Source organism: Mercurialis annua, linkage group LG5 (genome assembly GCF_937616625.2).
Source record: "Mercurialis annua linkage group LG5, ddMerAnnu1.2, whole genome shotgun sequence".
Classification (NCBI taxonomy): Eukaryota; Viridiplantae; Streptophyta; class Magnoliopsida; order Malpighiales; family Euphorbiaceae; genus Mercurialis; species Mercurialis annua.
This window is the reverse complement of record NC_065574.1, coordinates 18,255,208-18,282,545: the sequence shown is the minus strand read 5'-3', so window position 1 is coordinate 18,282,545 and position 27,338 is coordinate 18,255,208. Positions and strand designations below refer to the sequence as shown.

Sequence of the window (27,338 nt, the reverse complement as noted above, 5' to 3'; positions counted from 1 at the left end):
CTGTAACTTTATTTGTTCTCTTAAATGATTATTATTATTTATTATTAGATTGGAAATTGGTTGCTCATTTTAATTTTCTTTTTTTATTTTATTTTATAAAATATAAAATAAATTAGAATGGTAAAGAAAATTTTCTTATAGTGCAGCTTATGGCATTTGTAATTACTGTGATAAATTAATTAAAGTTTTTTAAAAGTGATAGCATTTATCTGTTTATGGCATTTACATGTGTCGTTGTAAATTATATCTGATGTCCATATTATATTTTAATGGCTATTGCAAATGCCACTGAAAGATATTTCAACTAACTTTAGTGGAAAATTATTTGAATTTAATGGCAATTACAAATAGAACCATTAATTAATGCCATTATAGAATTTAATTTTTAGTGGCGTTTAAATTTGTTTATACCAGCATTTTAATTAAATGCCGCTATAACTTTGAGGCACACTGGAATTAATGGCATTTCATCAAATGCTGTTAAAAAAAATAGCGACATTTATAAATGCCGCCAAAACCTAAAAAAAATGCCACTAAATACCTTGTGTTGTAGTGACGGTGGGTGGAGGACGAACGTGCCGGAGAAAGAAGAAGAAGAAAGAAGGAGGAAAAAAAGAAGGGAAGAGAAAAGAAAAAAAAAGATATCTATATTTTTACTAAAAAATAAAATAATTATAATTTTTTTAAAATTATAAAGATATAATTGAAAATTTAAAATTATCATTAATTAATTTAAAAGATAAATAAGATATTGAGGGTCTTTTAAATGTTTGCCATCTTTTTACGAAGAGTGTAGCTCACTTGCTTGGGTGAGAGTGGGGGAGGGGTTTTTTTTTGATACGAAAGCGCAAATTTTGAGTTTATTTATACCAAAAGCAGCGAAAATAACTCATTTGATATTTTTTACCAAGTTGAGGGAGTGAATTGATCTTTTGTTCGATAAACAATTAAGCATTATATGTTTGACATTTCTATAGGTATGTCAACCCTTTTCATGTGTGTTCGATTTTATATTGTCTATGTTTCATCTCCTTTCTAAGAAGTATATCAAGTTGTGCATATAGGTTCTTGATCTTCCTAGCGCATCATTTACTCGATAACGATCCATTTCTTATGCGATACGTCTATACTATAACGGCATTTGCCTTATCGGCCAAGTCATAGCTACTATAAACCGTATAATAGCATAAAGTAATATAAACACACAAGCACACAAAACACACTAATAATACCTGTGAGCATATCACTCTCCTGAGTGATCCCGCTGCAAAACATGATATATCTAATCGATCATATACCATCCAATCAAATCAAATCATCATAATTAACAACAATATTTTCATATAATATGAGTCTTAAAAGTATACAACTCTTTGCATACAATAGATATTCGAAAGCATATTGCTTAATCGAGTAAACACAGAACATAGATTGTGATCATGCACACAACTAACTCAAATCCTAATAGCACATATAGGAGAGGACAGCTTTGCAAAACGTTTGAAAAATCAATGAAAATGATGATAACGTTTAAAAAACATGTCTGGAAATCCCTATAGTCCGCAGTAGTTCCTATATATTGATCGACACTTTCCTATACTCGTATCATAAAAGAACAATGGTCTGAGAACACTAAACCATTGCTCTGATACTAACTTTGTCACGGCCCAAATTCATGAGCCGCGACCAGCGCTAGGGAATGGCTGTGGTATCTCCGAAACCCGTAGCAAGCCTAAAAACATAGTAAATTTTTCGCTTTTCAAATCGATTATAATTTCACAAAGCAATTTCATATATATATATATATGACCCCATTTAAAACAATCATCAGAGTTACAATGCATAACTGCATATACATACCTAAAGAGTTCTAGTCTAATTCTGATGTCTAGAATTAAAGTCTTTCTTTCAAATCTTGTATAAAGAGAAACCGAGGAAATAAAACTTAGAAGCTTGATTCTTCAAATCGATACTTACTACACTGGAAAAATGGGAGGGCCAACGGGGTCAGTATAAAACTCAGTGAGTTCACGATATTATAAGCAAATATTACGTAAAAGGTGAAAACGTTTTAAAACCACTTTATGTGAAATAACGTATTTTCAAATCATACTCCAAGTACATATAATCAATTCATATTTGTATTCGACCTTTTTTATGTTAGATATCTTTAATCTAAATTATCTGACATCGATTGTAAAGCCAACCAATGTGTTCTTATACCTGACATTAATAGCAAAGTCAACCGATGTGTTTCGATCACCTGACATCGATAGCCAAGACAACCGATGTGTTTACAATTATTTGACATCGATATCCAAGCCAACCTGTGTGTTTTCGATTATCTAACATCGATAGTCAAGCCAACTGATGTGTTTTATACGTTTGACATCAATAGCAAAGCAAACCGATGTATCTTGTTTCATATCATAGTTATCGTTCTCGTATTGGTTCTCGATGTACTATATTTGATTTTCTTATCGTAAGAGTACCGAGGACTTTTATCGAGTATTGGTGAGATACTGGTCCTGGGTTAGTTCTACCGAGTTACCTGGTATCTCAGATCTTATTATTGAATGTGCCTTAGCACAATTTATCTGATACGTTTATTTATGGTTCTTTTGATCCTTATTTGGACCATAACATGCACATTACAAATTAAGAACATACATCTATAACACACGCACACATATTATTGTTAGGGTTAATTCTATAAAAAATCACGACATTTACACGAAATTTCGTTTTAATCACGACCTTTTAAAGTTGCCATATAAAACCATGACCTTTCATTTTTTTTTTCAAATCTATCATTTTAGTGTATTTTTTCCGACTAAATTCTTAATTAAATCATTAATTAAATACCAAAATTATAAATCAACGCCAAATATTATTATATTTTGGCTAGAGTATATAGGATTAGTAATTTTTCGTCGGAAAAAATACACCGAATTTTACTTTGGTGATAGATTTGAAACAAAATGAAAGGTCGTGTCTTTAAATGCCAACTTTTAAAGGTAGTGATTAAAATGAAACTTCGTGCAAAGGTCGTGATTTTTTATGGAATTAACCCTTATTGTTATTATGATTATATTACATATAGGAATGTACGATATTTTTTATCCATATATTATTCGATATTCGATTATATTTTCTTTACCCTTCCCCGGTAATTTACATATATTATTCTTAAAACAACATATTACGATAATCGATCATTTTTAAAACATACAAATATAATACTTTCAAACGTACAATTAATATACGATCCAACCATAAAATATATTCATATAGCCTGTAGTACATAAAAATATTTGGTTTTATGAATATCGACGAGTAATATAGTGTACTCACCACTTGCTATCCAAAATACTTCAATATAGGTAGCGATGTTACGCTCCTTAAGTTCCGAGCCCCCTCGAAAGTTGCCTCGGGTCTATGCATATACGATAGTATCACGAATTAATAAGAATTCTCGCTAACTTGTCCAAAACTGTTTTTCTAGTCAATTTCGCCTATCAAAAAAATTTATCTAAAATAGTACGGCCACTAAATAAAATTGATATTCTTAAAGTTCAAAATGTCGCCTACAATATTTGTTGAGACCTTGTATTGAAAATAGCACCCAAAATATCAAAAATTAGCCCGAAAGTCATTTCCTTGGGATGATTTAAGGACTGCAGAACAACTTGAGTTATATAATGTGCTGCTCAAAACGAACGTCTTAGAGACTGAATTAGAAAATCCTTAAACTTGGACAACTGTAGAAAACATCCCCACGTTTTTGTACCAACAAACAAAACTCAATTTGGAGTTACACAAATCAAGATATTAATCTTGCAACGAGGTTGTTTTTCATAACAATTTCTTGCAAAAACGTCAAACTATTGTTTATAAACTCGGATTAAAACCATTTATTCGTTTAATTCATAAACGTAAAACCAAATATTATAATCCTAAGTTATAAACCTAAGTCGACAACTTTTATTCCTTTACTTTAATATCATCATTTCCTTAGCCATATTCAACATGTATTCGATACTTTTTTAATCTCATTTTTAACTATAGGATACTTTGTCGGAGTAGGACGTTTTAGATCCGATATGCGTGGGAAGGGGTGGCCGAGCCCCTATCCCCTTCACCGTATTCCAACATACAAACCAACTCTCACAAACCATCAGTTACTCTTAGCTTAAAACTCATTTATCATGGCAAAAACATGACTTTAAATATCAAAAACTCAACCTCTAATCATGATTTGGTAATTAAACGAAATTTTGACAATAATTCCTTTATAATAAATAACGGACTTTGTCATTTTATTTAGGCTTAATTCCTTAGAAAACCCTCACCTTACATTTTTTTTCGTTTATACCCTGACCTTGTAAAAACATCATTTATACCCAATTTTGAGTTTTTATGTTTCATCTCTACCCAAAAGTATTAAATTGTACTCCTTTCATTTGAAAAAGAGTTTAAAACAATCCTTCGTTTTTAACTTATATACTAATGAGATATTAATGTTATTAATAGTACAAAAGTACCATCTTTTTCAAAAAAAAAAAATAATAATTTTTTAAATTTTTTTTAAGAAATATTTCCGAATTTGTTTTAATTTGTTTTAATGTTTTTAAATATTTCCGACAAAAAAAATTAAAAATAATAATAATTGTTTGTAATTTTTTATTATTTTATAAAATTAAAAAAATAAATTAATTATTTGGATGTATTTGATTATTTTTTAAGTTTAAGGATTTATTTGTATTTTTAAAAAAAGAAAAAAGTATGTTTTAAACTCTTTTCCAAATGAAAAGAGTACAATTTATTGATTTTGGGTAGGGATGAAACATAAAAACCCAAAATTGGGTACAAATGGCGTTTTTACAAGGTCAGGGTATAAACGAAGAAAAAGTGTAAGGTGGGGTTTTTTTTAAGGAATTAAGCCTTTTATTTATTAACCCAAGAATTATATTTATTTTAGATAATTTTCTTCCGATAATTAAAATTCCAACTAATTCCACTTAATAAAATACTTATTTCAAATTCCATGAAATTTAATCTTATCTCCATAAAATTAATTTACGAACTTTAACATAAAATTTATTAGTTTGGGACTTACCAATTATTTTATTTTATTTTACTGATTTTTTTAGTCCCTGCTCAAATCCAATTTAATGAATAATAATTTTCAACTTAATTATTATTTTACGGTAATTTAAATAGACCCGCTTTGGTCTAAATTATTATTATTTTAATTTAATACGACGTCCTCGATTAAAACTCTCACAATTATGTCACGTTCCACTTAACTTGGTACGTTAAAAAGTACGGGGTATAATATTCTATTAATTAACTTTTTTCTTTTTTTAATTGAAATTAAAAGATTATTTTATAATTATAAAAAAATCAACCGAAATTTATTTTACAGTCCTAATTTTGAATTAAAAAAATACATAACTTATTAATTTTGGTTCAGTTTATACCCCAATTTGTCATCAATTTGATATTTTTTATGGTTAATATTGTAAAATAATTAAAATTTGAATAAATATATATGTTTAAATCCAAAACTGGGAATTTAGATTATTTTGCAATTAGAAAAAAATCAACCGAAATTTATTTTTTGGTCCTAATTTTAAATTAAAAAATACGTAATTTATTAGTTTTGGTTAAGTTTATACCCTAATCTGAGATTAATTTGATGTTTTTTTATAGTTAATAATAAAATTATTAAAATTTGAATAAATATAGATGTTTAAATTCAAAATTGGAAATTTAGACTCTTTTAATTTTTTTTCTTTTAAGTCGGAGAGGTGAAATGAATTTTTATTAAAAAATATTTTACTTTAAGCATGTGTATAGCTATTTCAAATTGGTTTCTATTCATATGTTATTAAGCCCGGGCGGGAAAAAATTTCTAATTCCGCCAAGTGAATCATATGGTTCGTTTGTGATTAAATTACATAAATTTTTTTAGTTCTCCAAACATTTTAGGTTTAAAGTTGGCAGAATTATGGAACTGCATACTCACCATTTCAAAAGGTAAGCTCGATGCGAGATTCGAGTGCAAGTACTTGCAGCCATTGGCACAATATTAGAAAATAGTGTTTGCAAAGTGAGGGCTCCCTTCCTGACAAAATTAAGTCAATGAATCACTTGCCTCATTAAGCATTCATGAAGTTTCCATTAGTAATATAGTGATACCTTGAAATAGACTTTTAAATGAATAAATGATTATGTTGTAAAATGCTTAGTTCTTTTCAAGAAAAGGAACATAAAAATGTTTGATTCTAATCTTTTAAATGAATATAGCATGAATAATAACCCCAAGTTTAAACTTACAACTTCAATGTGATAAAACAAGCTATTAACTACATCATGCATTGGCCAAGTTGAGTTGAGCTGAGCAAGATCGAATGAAACAAACAGAAACTAATAAAGGAAAACTCATATATTGATTGAAACAAACGGAGACGGACAGAGAAAACTCACTGAAAGCTAGATCTTTGACTTAATTTAAACAGATCGGTGACTTCTACTATCTCAACACATTTTTTTTGTTTCTAAACTTCCTAAACTACAAGAAATTTGACTTATTGTGATAAACAAATTTTATCATGTTATGCCCAAAGTTTGTCACAATAACATTATTATGGCAAATTTTGTTTGTCAAAGTAAGCTCGTCAATTAAGTATATCATGACAAAAAAAAATTATTAGTCACCATAAATTTGCTATTGTGATAAAAGTTTTTTTTATCATATTTATATGTATTATGATGAATATTTATGTCACAAATAACCAAATCTTGTCATTATTCGTATAAATTTGTCATAATATACATCAATTTCTAGTTACAAAAAATTAATAACTTGACGAAGCTAATTTATCACGATTAATATAAATTTGTCATTACATACACCAAATTATTAGTGACATAAATATTATGAATTGGAAAAAAAATTATTACATTTAATATAAATTTATCATTACATACTCCGAGTTATTAGTGACAAAAAGATAGTCAATTGACAAAAAAAATTATCACAACTATTATAAATTTGTCATTACATACATCGAATTTTTAGTGACATACAAATATAGTATAATTAATTAATAACCTAAAAGAAATTTTATTCATGTCTATATTTATGTCCCTACACTAATTTATTTCACAAAACTACATAATAAATTAGAGACTACAAAATTATATCTCCATACCCCAAAAAATAATATCAACATTAGTTTACCAAAAAGGAATTAATTTACATAAAAAAAGGTAATATGAACTTATCCAGGAGAAGAGGATATTAATTTTCTAAATAAGATGTTCCACAGGCAAAGTGATGCACCATCTCCAAGAAAGTAAAAAGATAAGCCAATAAGTGTTTAGTCTATGATGGAGGAACGCTGGAACCCTAGCCTGGCGAATTCGATTCCTCGTACTCCGACGACCAGCAAACAGCAATCAGAACAACCGCAGATCAACAACCAGCATGTCGCAACAATCATCAGCAACCCTTCCAACAACCTTTCCATCTCCACTGTTCCTATCTAGATAATTAAGGATAATCCTAAAATTCATGAAAACCATGCACGCCCCAAATCACCAGCTTCTATTGGTTTAGCAGCAACAGGTTTAATTTGGTCCTCATCTCAGAAGCTTATCTATTTCGAAAACTTCCCAAAAACTTGGAGGTATCGTGATTTAGAGAAAGTTTTCGCTAGATATGGTGTTATCGGAAGAGTTTCTCTTGCAACAAAACTGTCAAAAGGGAATTGCAGATTTGGTTTTCTTAGGCCGGATACGGATAAGGATTTATCATGGATACTGAAACAACTCAATATGATTGCCATTGGACGTTTCAAACTGAGGGCGTTTCTATCAAGGTTTCCAGAGAATAAGTTGAAACCTATGCCAAGGCAGCTGGATACTAAAGCAATTCAATCTCCCCGTCCTATTCAGTCACCAGCCTTTCGTGATAATCGCTCATTCAAGGATGTTTTATCATCTGGCGGTATTAGTTCACAACCAGCAATGGATTTTAAAACAGACCTGCAGATTTCAATATCTAATGAGTCGGTTCTGCTTGAAACTCATGAATGGATGTCTCGCTCGATTGTCGCTAGGGTTATTGACATCCAAAAGATATTGAAAACCAATATATTTCTTTCCAAACAGAATATAAAGGTTAAGATTTCTTTAATGGGAGGTAATGTCGTTCTGCTAACGTTTGGTGCATATAGTGAAGCCGAGTTTTTCATGAATTCACTAGGGCCGACCCTTATGGACTTTTTTCAAACGTTTTCATGGGCGAAAGACTTCAAACAATCTTCGCAACGTTTGGTGTGGGTCTCTGTCATAGGTTTACCACTTTATTTGTGGTCCGCGGATACTTTTCAGGAAATTGGTGACTCAATTGGAGAGGCTATTTCCTTTGATATTGATGATCGTTTGGATTCCGGATTAGTTCTCATCTCGACTACATGTCGCTCTATTAATCACTCTGCTATGATTAATATTGGTGATGTTAATCAAACTATTCACTTAATTGAATCTGGAAATCCAGTTTACTTTGAGGAACCCGATGTTTGGAAAGCTTCAGCGAACAAGTTGGCATCGTTTAATTATATTTCAACTAAAATTATGGTTCCTAACTCTGTGGAGGATTTGAATCCTCACATCAATATGGATAGTGGACATTAACAATGGTGAAGATGAAGCTACCAAAGTTGATCCTCCAAATCTTATTGATCTTGAGGATGGTAGAAAATCTCCTTTGAAGAGTATGTTTGATGAATGCTACAGTAGGGGAAAAATCAAAGTATTATCAGAGATGACCAGATTCCAGCTAATCTGGTTAAGGAGAGTTTTGTTGAAGGTTCAGTAAGCAACCGCAAGATAGGAGAAAATCCAAACAAAGTCTTTTCACCAGATGATGATGATGAATTAACGAGCTCCAGTCGGATTTACTGGAAAGGAAGTGCAGCCTCAGCTTGGAATCATCTAACAAGGACAACACGAAGTCGCAAGGAGGGATTGTAATGATAGAGGACGGTATTGATGGCCTGCAGTCTGAAGACAAAACAGCAGCTGCAGATGGTAATTTCCCGGTTCGTAACCTGCTGCCAGAAATGTTAGCCGAAGTAACAGTGGTTAGTGAGATCCAAGAACAGGGCCATCTTCCAAATCCGGTTAGGTTGATGATAGAGCAGGAGCCGAATACTTTGATGACAGGGAAGGAACTTGACAATGAAATCTCAGACTCAAACATCGCCAATATGAACAGATTGCATATAAAGGGCAGAAACAGCAAAACTCCGTCAGAAGATGAGGTAGATAAAACATGGAAAATAGGACATGATCTCGGCATTTTTAAAAGGGAGACACGATCAGCTACTCTTGTCAAGCTAAAGAAGAACATAGAAGCAAGCAAAGTGAGACAAGTTTAACTGTATCTTCTGTCTGGGTTTTTTGATTTTTAATGTCAGTACCTTTCTCTTTTATTTCTTGGAACTGCAGAGGCGGTTTATTAAGTTCGAGGAAACAAAAATTAATTCGAGAATTGTCTACAACTCATAAGCTATCTTTCATTGGTTTACTTGAATCAAAAAAAGAAGTAGTTGATGATTTTTTAGTAAGGAGACTATGGCCCAATTTGGATTTTATGTATGATTGGATTCCGTCTATTGGGGCGTCTGGCGGGTTACTTATGATTTGGAATCCTGTCATTGTAGGTAATGTGGTTATTTCGAAGGTTTCGAGATGGATTGCAATGGATTTCTCTGTGCAAAATATCCATTGTCGCCATATTCTTGTTTATGCGCACAACACGGCACCTGAGAGGCTTGTTTTTTGGCAGGAATTGAGCAATCAATTAGATTTTACGGGTACTATAATTATTAACGGCGACTTTAATGAAATTTTGGGTCAGGAGGAGAGACTGAATGGGGTGGGATTTACTCCATCTATGGTTGCGTTTCGTGATTTTATCAACTCAAATGAGCTTTTGGATCTTCCTCTTCAGGGGAGAAAATACACTTGGCAGAATTCGTATTCCAAATCTCGTACTAATAGATGTCTGATCTCTGCAGCAGCTGGAGTTGTTTGGATGTTCATGTCATTATCTGCCTTGCCGGGTAACCTCTCTGATCATACTCCTATTTGTTTTCGCACTTGTAATTGCTTTGATTGGGGTCCTAAACCTTTTCGTTAGATTGATGCTTGGTGGGATCATGACGAATTCCCTTCATTTGTGGAGAGCTCGTGGGCGTCGGCTTGCATCTCCTCTCATAATCTTATTGCAAGACTTAGGAAGTTTCGGCATCTTCTTAAAGAATGGAACGACAAAACATTCGGAGATCAGAAGAAGAAGATAAAGGACCTAACGACAGAAATACTTGTTAAGGAAGGTTTGGCAGACTTAGAGCCGATTTCTATAGAGGAGCATGATTCGGTTAACACCCTTAAAGCTGAATTATGGCAGGCAGAGAAACGGGCTGAAGTTATTTGGGCTCATAAATCTCGGTTGAAGTGGACGCTAGAAGGAGACAGAAATACAAAATTTTTTCATAGTGTTGCCTCTAAGCACTATAGAAACAATTTTGTTTCTTCTATTCAAGTGGGGGATGTGATCTATACAGAACCAGACGCTATTAGAGCACACGTTAGATATTTCTTTATATCTCTTTACAATGTGCGAGACATGACAGGTTTTGTGCTTTCAGGATTAAATTTCCGCCGTAATTCTGGGAGTGAAGCCGAAGGGTTACTTCTGCCTTTTGCTGAAACAGAGGTCTTAGCTGCGCTATTGTCTACCGGTGAGAAGAATGCACCAGGGCCAGGCGGGTTCAATTTCTTTTTCTATAGACGTGCATGGGGTTTTATGAAACAAGCTTTCCTAAATTTCTTTGATGATTTTCACGGCAATAATACCTTACCTAGAGGTATTAACTCATCTTTCATGGTTCTTGTTCCGAAGGTGGTAGGTTCTACAAACATTGAAGATTATAGACCAATTAGTTTGGTACATGGTTTTTTTAAGCTTCTTTCTAAAACTCTATCTTTGAGATTGGCTCCTATTTTGTCTAAAGTAATTTCAGACAGTCAACATGCTTTCCTGAAAGGGAGAAGTATATTGGATTGCTCTATGATTGCAAATGAGCTCATCCACCTAGCTTCAAGACGAAAAGAGAAGCTTATTGTTTTGAAGCTTGACTTTCAAAAGGCTTTTGATAGTATAAGTTGGGATTATTTGTTTGAGGTAATGCGTTGTATGAATTTCCCAGATAAGTGGATACAGTGGATTTCGGTTTGCTTGTCTACTGCAACTACGTCTGTTTTAGTTAATGATAGTCCTATAGAACCAATATTTCTAAAACGAGGAATTCGTCAGGGTGACCATATTTCACCTTATTTATTTCTGATTGCGGTTGAGGGGTTGAAACGCATCTTGGATAAATCAGTTGCTATGGGTTTTACTAGTGGTTACAGATTTGCAGGAAATCATGAACAATTATCTCTACTTCAGTTTGCAGATGATACATTGTTATTTCTGCCTTTCGACATGGCTTATGTGCAGAACTTGACTCAGATTTTGCGTTGTTTTGAACTTATCTCTGGGCTGACAATTAACTTCCATAAAAGCTCTTTAATGGGGGTTAATGTTAATGACAGAGAGTTGCTGCAGGCTGCGGGTATGATAGGATGCAGAGTAGAGTCCTTGCCAATCACTTATCTGGGGTTGCCGTTAGCTAGCAGGAAGCTTTCAAATGGGTCTTGGGATCATGTTGTAGAACGTTTTAAAATGAGATTGGCGCTGTGGAAGGGTTCATTGTTATCTCCTGCAGGCAGATTAATTCTAATTAAATCTGTTTTGTTTAGTATCCCCGTTTATTTCATGTCAATTCATATTATGCCCTCCAGTATTTCTTCGACGATTGAGATGTATATCAGACGATTTCTTTGGAAAGGTGATGTCTCCTCTAGGGTTCTCAGCAAGGTCTCTTGGTCAAGTATTTGCAAAAAATTTGACAAAGGGGGGTTGGGTATTTACACTCTTAGAGTTCGTAACCAAAGTCCATTGTTTAAATGGGTTTGGAGGTTGCGAATCAATCATGAGAATTCGATATGGTTTACGATTGTTCTACATTGTTCTATGATTGCAGGATGGGAGGAATTACAATTTGGTGATTCTAGGAAATTCTCCTACATTTGGAAGGGCATTCGCAAATGTTGCTTTGTTGATAAACATGGCTGGAATATTTTCATCTCAAACATTAGGTTCAATGTTGGAGATGGTAGTCAAATATCGCCGTGGCACGATAATTGGATGGGTAGGGGGTTTGCTTCAGAAATTTTCCCTCGTATTTACAATCTTTCGAATATGAAACGAGCTAATATTAGAGAGGTTTGGAGGAATGGCTGGAGATGGAGGCGTCGTCTTCGAGGTAATGAGCTTAACATGTTGGCGGATTTTAATACTTTTTTTACTAGTATTAATCAAAGGAATGAACAACAAGATGAAGTGAAGTGGAACACATCAAGAGGGATTTTTACAGCAGCTTCTTTTTGCTCTTTTTATTCTGATTTGATATCTGTTGAAGGAATGTCAAATTCAGAAGAAAACATAGACGAAGTAACAGTTACTGATGTTGTCGGAATAACAGCAGGTGCGAGAAAAACTGTTGCTGCGCGTAACCTCCTTTTTGCTGCTGTCAACTATCCCGAAGCTGTTAATGGCCTGTTTGCTGCTGTCAACTATCCCGGAGCTGTTAATGGCATGTTTGCTGAACGTAGTGTTATCGAGGCGTGGGATTTAAGATCAGGTGTTGCCCGCCGGGTTCAGTCGGCTTTCAGTTCTATTCCTGGCAGAGATGAGGCGAGCACTGTCAACGTTACTGATATTAATAATTCAGCAGCGGTTGATAATTTTAGTTTGTTAACAAACCAGGTCAATTATATGAGGGATACACATGGTCATATGGAGAGAATGGAAAGAGCTATGGGCAGTATTGATAGGCCTCCTTTTATTCAGATTTGGAAGTCTCATGCACCACCAAGAATCAAGTTTTTTATTTGGGTCGCTTTTCAAATAGGGTCCCAACGATGGATTTTCTTGCTCGAAGACTTATTATTACTCGCGAAAATAATAAATGTTCATTATGTGTGGAGGAGGAAACACAAGTTCATTTATTCATTCATTGCCGGTTCGCGAGAGAGGTTTGGTGTAATATTCAACATAAGCTAGATATCGTGTGGGTGTTTCCGAACACTTTTGTATGTTTTTATAAGCAATGGATGGAGACTGTTCCTAGGGGTTGCTATTTCGAGCTATGGCGTATTCTATGGGTTTTTATTGTGTGGGAGATTTGGAAGCATCGTAACAATCACATTTTTCAGGGGAAAACGAGCTCAAGCTTGGAAGTTACCTTCAATAATTTTTCTAGAGCGGCGTTTTCATTTAAATGTTATAATAGAAGTTTCTCATATTCTGATTTGGATTTTTTTAGAAATCCTTTTTGTATTCTTTTTCCAGATTGTATCATTTGATCTCATATCTTAGTCGTCGCATCTAGTGTGCCATCTTGTATGTGCCACTTCTTGTGCGAAACCTTTGATTAGGAGTTTCTTTGCCGCTTTTGGCGGTTTTTAATATAATATTCGATTCATAAAAAAAAAATTCTAAATAAGTAATTGCCACTAACTAAAATTGATTAAATGACTAATACATATTGCTTGAAATTTCTACTTTCAAAACCAGGAGCAAAGTGATGATGACCATTGATACTTTTAGTGCCTTATCCTTGTTGTTAAAGAACATCATCAAAGTAAAAGTAATGTGGAAAATATAGAAAAACGGCCGAACCCATCTAGAGGCCCTGTACTTTATACTTGTTTTTCCGTAGGTTCTTATATTTTATTTTTGTATTATCTGGTTCTTCTATTTACTTATTTTTATTTTCAGGTTCTTTTTAAATTTTTTTTTCAGTCCTTTAATATGACTGGAGGAAAAAAAGAGAGAAAATTACACAACTAAGCTAATTTCGGTCTTTTATTACAAAAATGCTAAGTCTTTTAATTTCTTTCATCTATGCTAATTTATTAATTACATCAAAGAGCTAATAATGGGACTATTTTACATGCTCTACCTAAATCATCCCTATCCTATACACGTGTATTTTGATTTAATTTTTATTTTGTGAGATCAACACCTATTGTGGTTTTCTTCTTCCTCTATTCTTTTTCCATTTTCTTATTTCTTCTATCAACTGCCACGACAAACTCAATAATTTCATCTCTGATGAAATTTGATGGATATACCAGACGGTGTTAAGATAAAAGTGAACGCCAAGGTAATAGAGGTGAAGGGGCGTCGAGGAAAGCTGTTTCGCAACTTCAAGCACCTTAACCTCGATTTCCAGCTTATCAAGGACGACTCCACTAGAAAACGAAGGCTGAAGATTGAAGCTTGGTTTAGCACGAGGAAGACGAGTGCTACCACCATGACTGCTCTCAGCCACGTGGAGAATCTCATCATCGGCGCCACCAATGGGTATCGCTATAACCTGAGTTTCTCTTGCAGATCTACCTTAATTCTTGTTTTCTTGAATCTTTGTCTAATGAAGTTTTAATTGTTGCACGCTTTTCAAGGTAAATATAATGTATGGTTTGGTTGGGTTCTGAGAAAATGGACTAACCAAAAGAAAATAATTTTTTTTACCCTTTTTAGGTTCTAATTTTATTGTAATGTTAAAGTTCTCATGAGCACATCAGTGTTCAAATCACAGATTCGAAAGTTGTAAAATTTTAAGGGTTTTGCAGTAGGTTTTTCTTTCCGTGGGCATTATGTGTTTATGTATAAAATTCTCAACTTTATGGCCTCAGAACTGTTCAAGATTGTCATTTTCGTCAAGTTATGGTGGAGAGCGATTCTAGCAAAATTATTATCCCAGTTTATGTAAACTGTATATTTTTCACGGAAATAATATATATCCAAATTGTATAAAATATGTATATTTTATATTTTTAAAGTTTTTATTGTCTTTTTTTTTATATATGTTACTTTGATTCAGCAACACCAAATAATTCAACATACAAAAAGCCACTTGAAGGATAAATTTAAATAAAATATTTTCAAATTTTATATAACAAATACATCGTTGATACATTTTTGATACATCTCTAATACATTTTTAACACATCTCAAATATATTAGATAATTATAAATTTATTATTTAAAAAAATAGTTAATTAACGCATAGATAAGTTAATCTTTTTTAAATCTTGAATCGAAAAGTGAACTAGATGTAGTAAATTGAAGTTTAATTAATTGAATTAATTAAATTTTTTATTTATTATTTTTATCGATTTAATTGAATCAACCGATGAATATTTAATACTTACAAAAGATATTTGAAAACAATATTTGATACATCTACGATACATATACGATACACTTTGAATACATTATCCAATACATTTGCAATACATATTTGATATATATACGTTGTTCAGAACCTTTTTCTTATTGTCTTTTTTCAAATTTTATTACTAATATTTTTATACATCTCAAAGACTTATCAAAAATTTTATTACATGTATTACATATATATTTTATATATATATATATATATATATATATATATATATATATATATTTGATACATCTCTGATAAATAATTTATATATATGATAGATATATTTTTAAAATGTATTAAACAGATACATCGTTGATATATAATTTATACATGATATATATATCCTTAATATATGTCTTTTAGATGTATTTGTTAGATAGATCTTTCATATACAATTAAAAACATGATAAATATATCCTTAATATGTATCATTGATAAATATTTTATACAATTTACAGAGCATGCGTTAAATATACAACTCAAATACCAATACTATACATCTCCTATACATATCAGAAATAGTTATAACGTATAATGAGAAATTGTTGCAAATAAAGAGAAAACTATATTTTAATGCCACTGAAGTGGATAATATTGTTATTAGTTCTTTTTGTGTGTGTATATATCATGTATACTAAAAATATTTATATCGAGTAACATATAAAGATGTTATGAATGCGTGAATTTTAATTAAAGTATGTGATACATGTATCTTTAATTTAAAGTATATTATATATACACCTCAAAAACAATAATATATCAAATAATATCAATAACATTTTGATATTGCATATACACCTCATAACCTATTATTTTTATGATTCAATTTATAGTGAATAATAACATATCAAAATGTTATTGATATTATTTGATGCGTGAATTTTAATTAAAGCATGTGATACATATATCTTTTAATTTAAAATATATTATACATACACTTTAGAGACACATAAATAATACATATTAATAATATATTTATTTATTTATTTATTTTTGTTTTATAAATATGAAAAAAATAATAATAAGATATATCCTTAATACATATTTGATACATAATAGATACATAAATGATATATGTTTGAATAATTCGACGAACTGACGCGTGACTGACGCACACATCTGACGAGTTTTTGACCTATTTTGACGCGTTTTTTACTTTTTTTTTATTTGTTTTATATGCGTCATGTGTTGCATTTTCATTGGAAAGGTATTAAATGTAAAGTTTTACCTTTTTGTGGTGATCATGTAATATTTCAGCAAATTTAGCATTTTTGTTATTTTCTTCCACTTTTTGTATAGTTTTGTCATCTTCTCAAAAAAAGATTGTAAGTACACGGACTGGAGGAAAAAAAAATTTAAGTACAGGGACTGGAAAAAATTTAAAAAGGACATGAAAATCGAAAATAGATAAGTAGAAAGACCAGATAATATAAAAATGAAATATAAGGACCTACGAAAAAAAGTGTAAAGTACAGGGACCTCTAGATGGGTTAAGCCTAGAAAAACAGAGTAAAGATAAATAAAGTTTATGTATCTACTTAAAACAAAATGTGAATAGTTCAATAAGAAAAAAAATAAAACATACCTTTACATTAAGAAATCACCAGATTGTAAATAAAAGATCTGCAATTGGGGAGTTATGATAGTGTAAGCAAAGTGATGTGGAGAATAAAGAAATACAGAGCAAAAATAAATAAAGTGTATGTATCTACTTAAAACAAAATGTGCTTAGTTCAATAAGAAAAAAATAAAATATAAATTTACATAAAGAAATTCACCAGGTTGTAAATAAAAGATCTACAATTAAGGAATCATGATAGTGTAAGCACCTAAATTCTGGATGCATAAACATATATGAAATGAATAAAAATGTATCATATTTTAAAAAGCTTTGCATATTCGAAGTGGAATTCAAAATAAGAGTTTCTAAATTGTCCATGATAACATTCTAAGTCTAATCCCATATTCCACTTATTTGACCACATAAAATTTTGTTTGGAAAGCCATGATAAAGAATAAGATTCAAGCTCATTAGATCCTAAAACTCTGTTTGTAATGAGATATACTATATCATTTACCATTCAAAGTCTAATTTGCATCTTAGAGCATAGACTCTTATACTACTGAAATTTTTGCATCTACTTGATTATGATTTCATATCTAATTTCATATTTAAAAGATATCTGGGTCGGGTTGGGTCTGCTCCACTGAATCCTGAATAATCACAAAGAAATCCACTAGAAGGATACCAGAGGATGATTCCGACAAACCACTCCGACGGTCAAGTTAGTACGAGTGATAGAAAGAAAAGAGAAGTGAAAAGAAATATGAGTTGAGAGAAAAAGAATACTAACCTTTGTTTATTTTTTTTGGGGTCTTTTATAGTTGAAGGTTTGTTAATGTACTTTGGTTTGTAGGAGACCATGCTGACCGATTTTGTCTTATGTTCTTTTTATCTCTGTCTTTTACAGGGTTTTTCGGTGGTTGGTTTGTGTACTATCGTAATTTTCTTGTCAGATCGTGTCTTTTGGCGTATTTATATCCTACCTCGGTGAAATTCTGCTTGGATCATTGGCTGGATTTGATCTGGTTATTGAGTTATATGTTTTACTCAGATTTCATGTGATATGGTTATCTCGATTATCTCGTGGTATTATTGTCTCAGTTATCTCGCGATGTGGCTATCTCAGTTGTCTCGTGATATGGCTGTATTGGTCTGGTTTTGGGGTAAGGATGGGCTAAAAGACCTCTTTTTCAGTTTGTTCCATTTATCTTGTTATCAAAAAAAGGAAGAGAAGCAAGGAGAGGGCCAAAGTATAATTAGAAACTTCTGTTAAATCATAAGGGTCCAAGTTGCATTTTGTAGAATAACAAGTACCTTATTATAAAGCATTATTGTAGAATAATTGCAACTTACATGGAAACTGAAGTCCTAAAGCAACTTACATGGATACTGAAGTGCTAAAGCAATGATTGGAGAAATAAGCTTCCTAAATTATGGTGGCAAAAAATAAGAAGATAATAGAGCCACAGTCAGATACAAATCTATACTATACTATAATTCTGAACTCTCAAAACACATTCAACAAAATTTTGCCATGTGGACTCCTATCTTTCAACCATGTGTACAACTCTTTAATATATAGAAAGTCCAACTTTTCATTTTCTCATAACAGAAGCTTAAACACATATGTTACTTTAAAACCTTTTCACTTTCTCTTCGAAAACCATAATGCAACTTTTTATTTTCTCATAACAGAAACTTAAACACATATGTTATTTTAAAACTTTTTCACTTTCCCTTTCAAAACCATTATCTTTTATTTCAATGAAAACTTTACACAATCAAACTATATATATATATATATATATATATATATATATATATATATATATATATATATATATATATATATATATATATATGTGTGTGTGTGTGTGTGTGTGTGTACATATGTACACATATGTACGTATGTACACACATGTACACATACGTACGTATGTACACACATGTACACATACGTACGTATGTACACACATGTACACATACGTACGTATGTACACACATGTACACATACGTACGTATGTACACACATGTACACATACGTACGTATGTACACACATGTACACATACGTATGTACACATGTACACATACGTACGTATGTACACATGTATATATATATATATATATATATATATATATATATATATATATATATATATATATTACTTCAAAGAACGTATAATCATAATCAACCAAAACTTTTGTTTCCCCTTGCAAACAATCTTCAACACACCCGTCTACTTTTATATTTAGGAGAAGAAAACAAAACATAATGAATTTTTTCTTACTGTATGTATTTTTTAGAGGTCTAGCAGCCATAGTGGCAGCAAAACAAGGAGAGATTACATCAACACATCTTTTTTGTAAGGGGATGTAGGTTTTACAATTTCTTTTTTGTAGATTCGGCCAAAACAAACAGATTGTACAATTTCTTTTTTGTAGATTTGATTTTTTTTTTCCTTTTATCTTTTAGATATATTTTTCTTTTATACTAATATCATGTTAGCATTGTCATTGAAGTGAATTTTGCTTTAAAAATATGTTTGGTTTTGGCTTCTGATTGCATTTTATCATTTCTTTATTATGGGGTTAGCTTCCATTGTTCTACTTGCCATGCTATTCCGATTTTGTCATTGTTTATAAAAAGTTTATAATTTTTTTCTATATTACGATCATTTCGAATTTTTCAAATAATATAAAACATAGAAATCAGAACAACACTTATAAATTAAATAACTTTATTGTTCACAAATTTCAAAATTTTCTACATCCGGAACTCGTGAAAATATTAAAACAAAAAACTTATGCAAAATACGACCTGCATTAAGATGTCACAACAAAGAAAGTTATTAGAATTAAAATTGAATGGCAATTCACATGATTAGGGTTGAGTTCGGTTCGGTGTACAAACTACTATAATCGCACCAAACCACCCCTATAAAATTCAAAATCAAACTTCACTAATCCGGTTTATGTTTATTTCGGTTCGGTGAATTGAAATTTCAATACGGTTCGATTTGGTTCGGTCTAAACCGAAAACACAAATTTTTAATTCACCATCATTAAAATTATGTTTATAATTAAATTTTTTACTACATATAATGATCATTACTGATCATTTGACATTATTTTTCAATAAAAAGTGCTAATGAATAATAAATTTAAGATTTTATAATATTTATATATATATATAAAAGAAGTAGACGTTCTATTTTTCAGTTCAATTCAGTACACCGGGGTCTAAATTCAAACCAAAATTAAAAACCATTATTTTTAAAAAAATTTCAAACCAAACCAAATCATATTAACAACTTTAAGCAATCCGATCTCAATTTCAATTAGATTTGATTTGATTTTGCGGATTGCTGCAAATTTTGATCACCCCTATACATGATAGAGAGTTTAAATAACATGTATTTTATGCGTTTTTTTATGTCGAAATCATGAAACTAAAATTTGGATTATGGTTGAACATTTGGCATCTATTTCATCTATATCTAATAAAAAAATAAAACTACTCTTGACTATTACCAAAAAATATTTATTATATTTAAAAATAAAATATGTAAATTTTAATTTTGTTTTCTTTTTCAACAACTAACCTTTGACTCTAATTTAAAAAACTGACAAATTTGCTACCCGTTTCATTCTCTCACAAATGAATTTTATATTTCAAATACAAGGGCATATATTATGAAAATTGGGGAAGATAAATTATCAACATCATAGATAAAAACTACTCTTTTTTGAGGTGATTAGTACCCATGTATATTAATAACTTTCACAACAGTAATAAAAATTAAAAAAATTAATTTAAATTGGCAGGGGAAATAGAAGTCATAAAAGAATAAATTAACACGCATAAAAAAAAGGCTTATCCCCTTAAAATCCCCCCACCTTTTACCCCCAATTCATTTGCACCCTCACGTTGTAAAACCACCAAATATATCCAAATTACGACCTTTCACTTTCAATTGCACCCTCAAGCATTAAATTGACCTCTTTTCACTTAAAAAATATTCAAATCAATACTTTAAATTCTAGCATATATTTTAAAATAGGACTTAATATTTTATTTGAAACAAAAATAAACCTATTTTTTCAAGTGAAAAGAGATCAATTTAATGCTTGAGGGTGCAATTGAAAGTGAAAGGTCGTAATTTGGGTATATTTGGTGGTTTTGCAACGTGAGGGTGCAAACGAATTGGGGGTAAAAGGTGAGGGGTTTTAAGGGGATAAGCCTAAAAAAAATAAAGGTATTTAACAACTTCTATAGTCCTACACATGGATTCAGAGATCACAAAATATTATTCTCAAATAAGCATAATGTCAGGTTTATCATAAAATTGTAAGGAACGACAATAAAGTAAGTAAGACTCATAATGTCAGGGTTCTTACAGATCTCAACCTTATTATCTTCTCTCCTCCTCCGTCCTTGGTCCGCCACTCTGTACCTGTTCTTCCTGGCTCTCTACTCTAGTTGATTGATTAGATTTGATTCTAATTATGTACACTTGCTGTTTAGATTCAATTCTGAAAAAAACCCCAAATTTATACTTTAATCTGAATTGAAAGTGCATTACAAATTTAAAATCAATCTATCAAACTTCAAACAAAAATAAAAATTAAAAAAAAGGCTTCAAAGAAATCTGAATATAAGAAAGAGAAGAGATCCTGAAAGAAAGAGAAGATAGGAAAAAAATATTAACAATTTCCGGTAAGGGTTAAAATAGAGATCGTCTGGAGAACAAACTACCTTTTAATTACCTTCAATTTGAATAAAATAGCAAAAGCTTCAGAAAATTACCTGGATAAGAAATTCAGATTTAATATAAATTGACCAAAGACCTTCATCTCCACAAGAAAAGCATCAAGTGCACGAGTGCAGCTTTCGACAAAACAAATTCTCAAAATTATGATTCTCTTCTAATCCGATCACATCATCCGGACAGGTATGTGTATGGAATAGAGCCACTATAGGAATAAAGGTTCTGGCTGGTCGGACGGATAATAAGTCGCCAATCCACAAATAAATATATATTCTATAAGGCTTCGCTTGGTTGGGGGTAAGTGAGTAAGGGAAGTTTAACTTCCCGGTAAGTAATAAAATTTTCTTATTTGTTTCAACTTATACGTGTTATTTCCCGAAAAATTAACAATTTGACTTCCCTTTAATTAAGGAATTGACTTTCCTAACCAAACCTAGGAAAGTAAAACTTCATTAATTAACTTGATTGAAAATACAACTATATCCCTACATTTAATTAGCCTAGTTAGTAATTTAAGAAAATATCGTCTTTAAGTTTTATATAATTAAAATCAAAATACAACTTTCGGGAAAGTTAGTAGTAAACCAAACAATTTTTTTTAATTTTCTTCCTACTAACTTCCTCAGTAAGTAACTTCCCGGGAAGTATATTTTCCGGAAAGCATACATTTATGAACCAAGTGAGGCCTAAATATTCACAAGGCACTAATGTGTTTAGAACTTTTTTTTTAAAAAATATTAGAGCATCCACAATGCAATGTTAAATTGACATGCTAATGCTATAATTTAATACAAGTTCGTTAAATCCAACTCCAATACAGTACTATATTCCATGCTAAATTTAGCATGTTAAATTTAGCATGAACTATAGCATATGCTAAAATTCAACAAACAATCAAAATTCATTTTAGTTATAATTTTATTATTATTCTTTACATTATTCTTTATTATTATTTTCATTTTAAATTTTATGCTTTTCTTTTAAAATTTTTACAATTTCAATTGATTTTATTTCTGGGAAGCGAAGACATGAAAGAATAATTTTCGAAAGTAAAGAGTCGATCGGAAGAAAGGAGTGGGAGAATGAGTGAAATAGTTTTTAGGTCAAGTGAAAAAATACCCACCTACAAGATTAGTTGGAGCGAATTATTTATCGAAAAAACAAAGAGCGCGATAATTTTCCGATAATTTTTTCATGTTTGAGAACTTATAGAATCGATTTAGAAAAAGGGAAAAATTACTTCTGGCAAAATATATTTTGTCAAAATATTTTTAAATATTATGATAAAATTTATTTTATCATTATAATTATATTTTAAATATACATGACAAAATTTTACTCTTGGTAAAATACTAAAAAACATAATTATTTTTAATAGTGACAAAAATATTTGGAAAAATATTAGTTTATCATAATATCATTTAATTTTACTCTAATTGTGACAAAATAAAACTTGTCACAATATTTTTAAATATTATGAGAAATTTTATTTTATCATCATAATTATATTTTTAATATACAGTGATGAAATATTTTTTTGGAAAAATATTTTATCAAAAACAACATAATTACTTTTTATAGGGATAAAAATATTTGAAAAAATATTAATTTATCATAATATCATTTAATTTTACTCTAATTGTAACAAAATATTTTTTTTATCACAATTAACCCGTTTATTATGACAAAATCTATTTTTTTCAAATATTGTTTTATCACAACAAAATAAATTTATTGTATTTAGTTTTGTTTTTTTTGCAAATAATTACAGGACAAAATTAAATTAGGAAATTTGATCTCAGTTCCAAAAAAATGGTAGAGATTTCAAACTAAATTAGACAAAGCCAAGAAAACATGATCACTAAATTAAAAAAATGAATACAACAAGAGTTTTCTTTTTCATGAATAAGAATATAAAAACCATAAGATATGGCAAAAACCGAAAAGCTACAAAAATTAAGAAATAAAAATACTATTAGGATTTTTAAAAAAGTTTATACCCGAGTAAAAAAAAGGAAGGATGAATACACTTGTAAAAGAAACTCGCATTGATAAAACTCCGAAAAATAACATCTTATGTAGAACAGTTCTTATGCTGAAATTTTTTTCTATCACGACACTTCCAAATTTCCTATACAAATATTAGTGCAAAGTTTAGAACAACCACCATACTGAACAATAGCAATCCATTGAAGAAAAGGTTCTTCAAGAGAAGAAGGCATCACCCAAGCTATGCCTAATTTTTGAAACATCGCATACCAATTTTTTCTTGCAAAAAATACAATGCAAAAAAATTTGGTCTTGAGTCTCCATAACACCTCAAAGAGCACAATCCGTATTATCATCGCTAATTCTTCTTCAGGAAGCGAGAAAAAATAAGGATGATATACTTTTATGCAAGGCCGTCCAAAAGAAAAACTTTACTGTCGGAGGAACCTCCGATTTCCAGCAAACATTTAATAAAGTTGATCTATTTTGAGCAATTGGAGGCTGAGTACACCTAATAAGAATCGAGATTAAAGCAGCCGAGAAGCCTCTGCTTTCATGCTTCTAGATTATGTCATCTTCGCCAACAATAGAAGCCGAACTGACAGTACCGACGTGGAGAGAAAACATTTCGTTCAGCCTCAACCTTTTACGCCAACGCCACCCCAAAGTCGTCACTCAGCTGACAGTAGCATGTTTCATATTTAAAAGATGAAATAATCGAGGGAAAATTGAATCCACAGATCCATTCCTAGATCAATCATCGTGCCAAAGCGATTACTTAAATCCTTAAAACAATTCAAATACGTGGAATCGAAACTGTTTCTTTAAAACCCTAGATTTTATTATCAAAAACCCATCATATATATTCAACCGAACGTAAAAACAACTAGCTTACCTTGATTCCCTGATGAACTACGATCTTTAGAAGCAAGAATCGTCAAAATCAGTTGAGAAACAAAAAACCTATGTTAATGCGAAGATAATCGTGAGAGAAATGAAAAAAAATGGATTTTCTTAAGGTTTGGTGTCTCTGACATTAAACTTCCAAGTGAAGTAGTTCTTTTATATAGGTTGGTTGAAGTGTGATTTAGTTCAAGTAGCTCAAACTCGTACTTTAACCTAATTCTTTTATTAATATAGCGTGTAAAATTAAAACAGTCTCGAAAAATTATGAAACTTTTATGATAAACTCTTAAAATTATTTCATGGACTTTGGCGTGAAAATTATTAGCTCAGAACTTATACTTTATTTTATATTGATTATCTTAACTTTTACTTAGTCCAACTAATATTTACTCTAACGAATAATAATTTTCAATTAAAATTATTCTTTCGCGATCCACATAATATCTTATTATGATTATATTTCTTAACTCGATTCTCATTTCCGACCTATTTGACCTAAATTTCATGATTTAGGACACGTAGCGCGATGCAATTACCTTAACAATTTATGGGGTATTATAGTATGTATACCAACTTGGGTATGAATGCAATGTTTACCGCTTATCAGAAGCATGTCAATTAACCGGTTAAAGGACTAATCACATAAATTAGCCAATTAATGCAATTCCAACCCATCACCTAGACGATTATAGGACTGCCATGAAATGAGTAGTAAATGGTTGTATATGTTTTTAGGACTCATTCAATAAAATCATCAAATATTTACATCGTGATTTAAATATTGTGCATGTAAAATATTTAGACCAGCTAGACGTTGATACTTGTTAGAGGCCTCTAAGGTTAGATGCATGTTTAGGAGTACCAGCTACTTGCCTCAAATGCCAGTTCAGATCGAGTCATATATGGGTCAAACCTGTTTACACGCTTTCATACATGTTTTTTTACCAGCTTTATAACCTATGAACCGCATATACTGTTGAGATGAGATTAATGCAAATATATATGGCAAAATAAACTGGTAACCAATAAGGCAAGCATACGAGTTTCGGGGAGGTCCTCGAACCCGGTCTTTTGATCCGATGTACGATAATGTTATCCATAAGCGAGTAAGGTTACCTAGTCAATTTAAAAGGCATTTACTAGTTGAATTAGGTGGCGTCTCCATTTTCAAAACTCATTTCCAGATCAAGAAGTCAGCTATAAGTCTTAGACGAGCGGTACTCGAACTCCGCTCCGCTCACACCTTTAATATAAAGACAATAGTGTCAACTTTTATGTATATCACTATTGCTTGAATTTTTATGGCATATATTGATCTCACCACAGAAGTGTCCAAATTAATTGATTTAGTGACAAATAATTTTTTTCCATAGAAATTTGCCATAGATTTTTTCCATAGAAATTTGCCATAGAAAATTGCCACAGAAAACACTTATTTTAATGTAACTTTTATCCTTAGTTTTAACATCAAAACTTTTAAATTTTGGCATTTTAATTTTGAGAATTTATCCAAAACTTTTAACCATTCATTTATAAATGTATATTGATATATTAACGACTCTTATTTTTATTCATACAACGTCGAACGATATTCCATCTTATTTTCTTTTTTTATTCGGAATTTATCCAATTATAGTTCCGAATATTTACGTATTTCTTACATACTCTAATTTATCATAACACCTAAAAAATATCAATTGCAATTGCCAATTTCATAAATTCCTCCTTTACATTTAGTTAAAATTTACGAGATTTAATCTCAAACAACGACTAAATTTTAAAACGGATTAAAATCAAATAATACTTTGATTTCTAGTTTGCTGTATAGACCAATCAATCGAATATTGATTAATAATCGATCGAACACTAGAAAAAGAAAACGGTTCAAAACCTTTATCGCTTAGCTTTCGACTTTTCGGAAATATATTAGCGGATGAATTAGTAGTTGTTGTTCTTATTTTGATTTTGGTGTAAATCTATAATCCTTCTTCTCATTGAGTCAATCCATATATCGATCTCATATACTTAAAATAATAATTTCAACAAATAAATCATGTGTCACGTCGGGATTCCGACAAATCACACATCATATGTCTATAACTAACGTCATAAAAGTACGGGGTATTACAAAAAAACATAAATAAACGGCTAGAAAAGCATATTGAAGAGGGAAATTGTTCGCGTGAAAATATTTCCATACTCGAATCTTTAAATTTAAAAATGGGTGTACGACTCGATGCTTTAACCGGTTCGGTCAAAAAAATTGAACATGGTTTGATTAAACTATGCTAAACTTAAAGATAAAATGAATTTGGAGGCAAAAACACCCATGCGAGATTTATGTCAGATGGGCAACCCTTTTTTCTCTAGACGATTTCTTCATTCACTGTATTTCTTTATCAGAGGGCAGATACCGAAGCCTTTGGAAGCTCATTTGTTTCTTTTTTTGTGTATGGCATCTTTGAAAAGTGAGAAACAAACATGTTTTTGAAGACGAAACGATTCAGTCATTGGTTTTTGTTGGGTTTTATTGGTTCATAACGCAGCGGAATTTCAAAAATTTATCTAAAAACCCAAACCAAGATCCATGTAATTCGAATTAAACAGAACAATTACTTACTTGTATGTCGAATTTAACAGCAATGTAGGAAGGAAGGAGGTGGTTCACTTTGGTGATACCTGGCCTCAGA

The 27,338-nt window shown here is 31.0% G+C and overlaps 1 protein-coding gene and 1 long non-coding RNA gene across 2 annotated transcripts; one reads left to right on the top strand and one right to left on the bottom strand.

Moving 5' to 3' along the window:
* Positions 1–14,218: 14,218 nt before the first annotated feature.
* On the top strand, positions 14,219–14,837 carry LOC126679984 (60S ribosomal protein L9-2-like). Its single transcript, XM_050375011.2, has one exon. It carries the CDS (start codon positions 14,313–14,315, stop codon positions 14,631–14,633), a length of 321 nt encoding a protein of 106 aa, XP_050230968.1. The 5' UTR covers positions 14,219–14,312; the 3' UTR covers positions 14,634–14,837.
* Positions 14,838–21,275: 6,438 nt separating this feature from the next.
* LOC130015608 (uncharacterized) lies at positions 21,276–22,060 on the bottom strand. The gene is made up of 2 exons (XR_008790851.1): positions 21,792–22,060; positions 21,276–21,517 (listed from the first exon to the last, which is right to left on the bottom strand). It is a non-coding gene; the product is annotated as an uncharacterized LOC130015608 (long non-coding RNA).
* Positions 22,061–27,338: the final 5,278 nt, after the last annotated feature.

Excerpts from the sequence above, each read along its gene's own strand:
- LOC126679984 (XM_050375011.2), top strand. The coding sequence starts at position 14,313 with ATGGATATACCAGACGGTGTTAAGATAAAAGTGAACGCCAAGGTAATA.